At 45.5% G+C, this 2857-nt stretch overlaps 1 protein-coding gene across 1 annotated transcript; it reads right to left on the minus strand.

Annotated features, from left to right (window-relative positions):
* Positions 1–79: 79 nt before the first annotated feature.
* Pmar_PMAR008280 (ER lumen protein retaining receptor protein, putative) lies at positions 80–917 on the minus strand (the record flags this gene model as incomplete). The annotated part of the gene is made up of 6 exons (XM_002780624.1): positions 80–167; positions 220–345; positions 391–471; positions 517–613; positions 663–804; positions 849–917. Coding segments are annotated over 6 exons (603 nt in total), but the record flags the coding sequence as incomplete, so codon positions are not given.
* Between the last annotated feature and the right edge of the window lie 1940 nt (positions 918–2857).

Consider the following 2857-nt stretch of genomic DNA (forward strand, 5'->3'; position numbering starts at 1 on the left):
TCCAGCTAAGAAGTGACTCGTGAACGCCTCCACCTATACTGGGAAATACCAAACCTTACTGATGATCATGAGTGCTCACTTTTCCTTGCTTCTGAAACATGAATAGTTGTGGTAATACCGTAACTGACTCAAGGTAAAGTGCGAAGGTCCATGCGATATCAGCAGGCCTGATGAACAACTCTGAGATGAACAACTTGACACCGTGGTGCAGTCCCTCACATGAAAGCATTGAGGCTAGGATGGAATATCCCTGCCAGAACCAGTGCTATGACTAGCAGATAAATGTGCTTAAAGGTGTCGGCTCCTGCTTCGTAAGTAGCTCGGTAACGTACACGGCAAAAGTAACTGAGGTGTGGTATGAATTAGGCAAGTTTGGCGCTGGAATAATACACCACAGTCCCGGCTAGACACAGACTGATAGCCTCCGTGAGCTGGTAGAGCCAATCTCCGGATCGATCGTAGGGTAGGTATCTTGAGGTCGCCATGATTGGATACGGAATAGGTCCGATTTAGTACCCTTCGAATGGGACGATGGACACTAGCCTGCATGCGCTGACTAATGTATAGCATTCGAACATCTTCAGCGACACTCCACTCACCGACTTGGACGTCTCTGATGAAACCACCCAAGTCAATTAGCCCAGCCCTTAAGGTGGACTTACCTATTTTAACCACAACCATCAGGAATGAAAACATACTGATCATTGAGCTGGTCGTGAGCAACATAGAGAAATCCCAATCAGAAGAGATGTAGAATAACACCAATCCCACGAGGCAAAACAGACCCCAGAAGCGTATGTTGTCCTGAAGGAGTGGTATGCGTTATTAAACGCCCGTCTAGTTATTACCATATTATTAGCCAACCATATTTTGCGTGTTTCAGGATCCTGCAGCGTCGCGATGATACCAGTATTCATAATTGGAGTTGGAGACAGTAATGACTACCCTAAGTATAAAGTGGGGTATCGCTCACAAGGAGATCTCAAAGGTGGACCGCGGGAAAAAATTGTGTTCTATACCCGAGTTTGTCAAAACCAGTAGGTTGTCGACAATATCGCGCGCGCCACTTTAATCGATCACTTTTGTTGTTCACTTCTCAATCACAGTATGGTATTTGGTCCATGAGGAGTACTAATCTAGAGGGGTTCGGTATTACGATCCGCTTGTGGTTAAGGAGTACTCATCAAGTACCAGATACTGAAGACGATAATGATTGAGGGGACGTGCCACCACCCCTCCGCGAGTTGGATAGGCTCCTGATACTATTACTGTTGATGATCTCGTTCAAAGCACGAATTTGGATTCAGTTACTGTCAGTATTGAATCATCTAAGGATACGTGATGATACTCCACGTGGTCATCTTGAGATACTCTTTCTCCGTGATGTTAATCAGAATTTAATACAGGATACGGATTTGGGAGGTACCATTAGAAAACGTCAAGAATCTTGACTCAAGGTTGCCACTTGAGGGCTGCTCTCGATCACAGCCGCTTTTGGAACAGTACCGGTCTTTGATTGGAAAATAAGGGAGAAGGGGAAATATATACATAGCCAGCAAAAAGGAAATTCTTGTTGGTATTGGTACACTTCAAGTCGTGTATGACTTCCCATAATGTAGTTGACGAACCATATATGTAGTTATACCGCTCTGCGAAGAGCCTCCGCAGAGCGGGAGAACAGGGGCGAACTTCCGGTTACGGGTCGTTAACTATTAAGAGCGCTTACGGTTTCACAAGCCGTACCTCACCGAATTAGGGTAAAACTTCCACCATGAAAGTGTAAAACGTGTGTTGCATGCTGACGGAGCGAGTTTCGGTGTTTTAAGTACTACATGTTGCGTAACATATAATACATATCTACCGTCTTAGACCTCTCTCATAAGGCTAGTGTGACCAGTGGAGTTTTATATCAGTTTGGACGCCATCTGAGTCGAGTGATTCGACTGTCCAACATAGGACCTCGAACCGCTCGTCAATCATCTCATCCACTCCGAGCAAGCGATCCATCAATCTGGAAAGACACTTTTCGAACTCAAAGTCTTCGGGCCGAAGGGCCTCCTGGATATCCGTATTCTAGGTTCACTCCGGGTACAATCCCGTCCAGACATAGGAAGGATTGACAGATTGATAGCTCTTTCTTGATTCTATGGGTGGTGGTGCATGGCCGTTCTTACTGGTTAATTCCGTTAACGAACGAGACCCCGGTTTGGGTATGGAACTTCCATGACGGAAGAGGGTTTGGATCTACTCGCTGACTAATGTCATGGGCTCAAAGCAGAACGGCGTGAATAGTGAATAGAAAAACATTTTCAGGCTAGGGCTTGCTCCCCGTAGACTTTCTGTCACCAACTATGGTCTTAGTTGAGTTCATGTGAACCCCAAGTAGTGCAATCACTGTGGCTGTGTCATGAATTCAGTGGGGAAAATTATGCATATCCTCAACTGACTCTGTTGATGGCAATTGTAAACTTATACCTCGACTCCAGCTCTTTGAGTCGTGTATTAATAACTGTAATATAGTGCGAAAGTGCCTGAGCTGAGCTGAGGAAAGCAACACCATCTGGGTAGGGAATAGTATTGACCGTTGTGAATCCGAACTTCTGATCCGGTCAGACTGATCGTGGTATGAATCATACCGCACGATGTAGTACACCAACTGACCAATCTGATGTACTACATTGGATGCAAGTAGATTCGTACAACCAGCAGTGGATTTGCAGAATCAGTGGTGGTTGATAGCATAGTGCGTTTAGCGTATCCTGTTGACATGGTATAAGACTTTACCACTCACGATCGACAGCTCCTATGGCTAGTATACAGTGTTTGTCATTAGGACCAACTTCTGCTGCAGACGTTC

This window comes from Perkinsus marinus (genome assembly GCF_000006405.1).
Source record: "Perkinsus marinus ATCC 50983 genomic scaffold scf_1104296944370, whole genome shotgun sequence".
Lineage (NCBI taxonomy): Eukaryota > Perkinsozoa > Perkinsida > Perkinsidae > Perkinsus > Perkinsus marinus.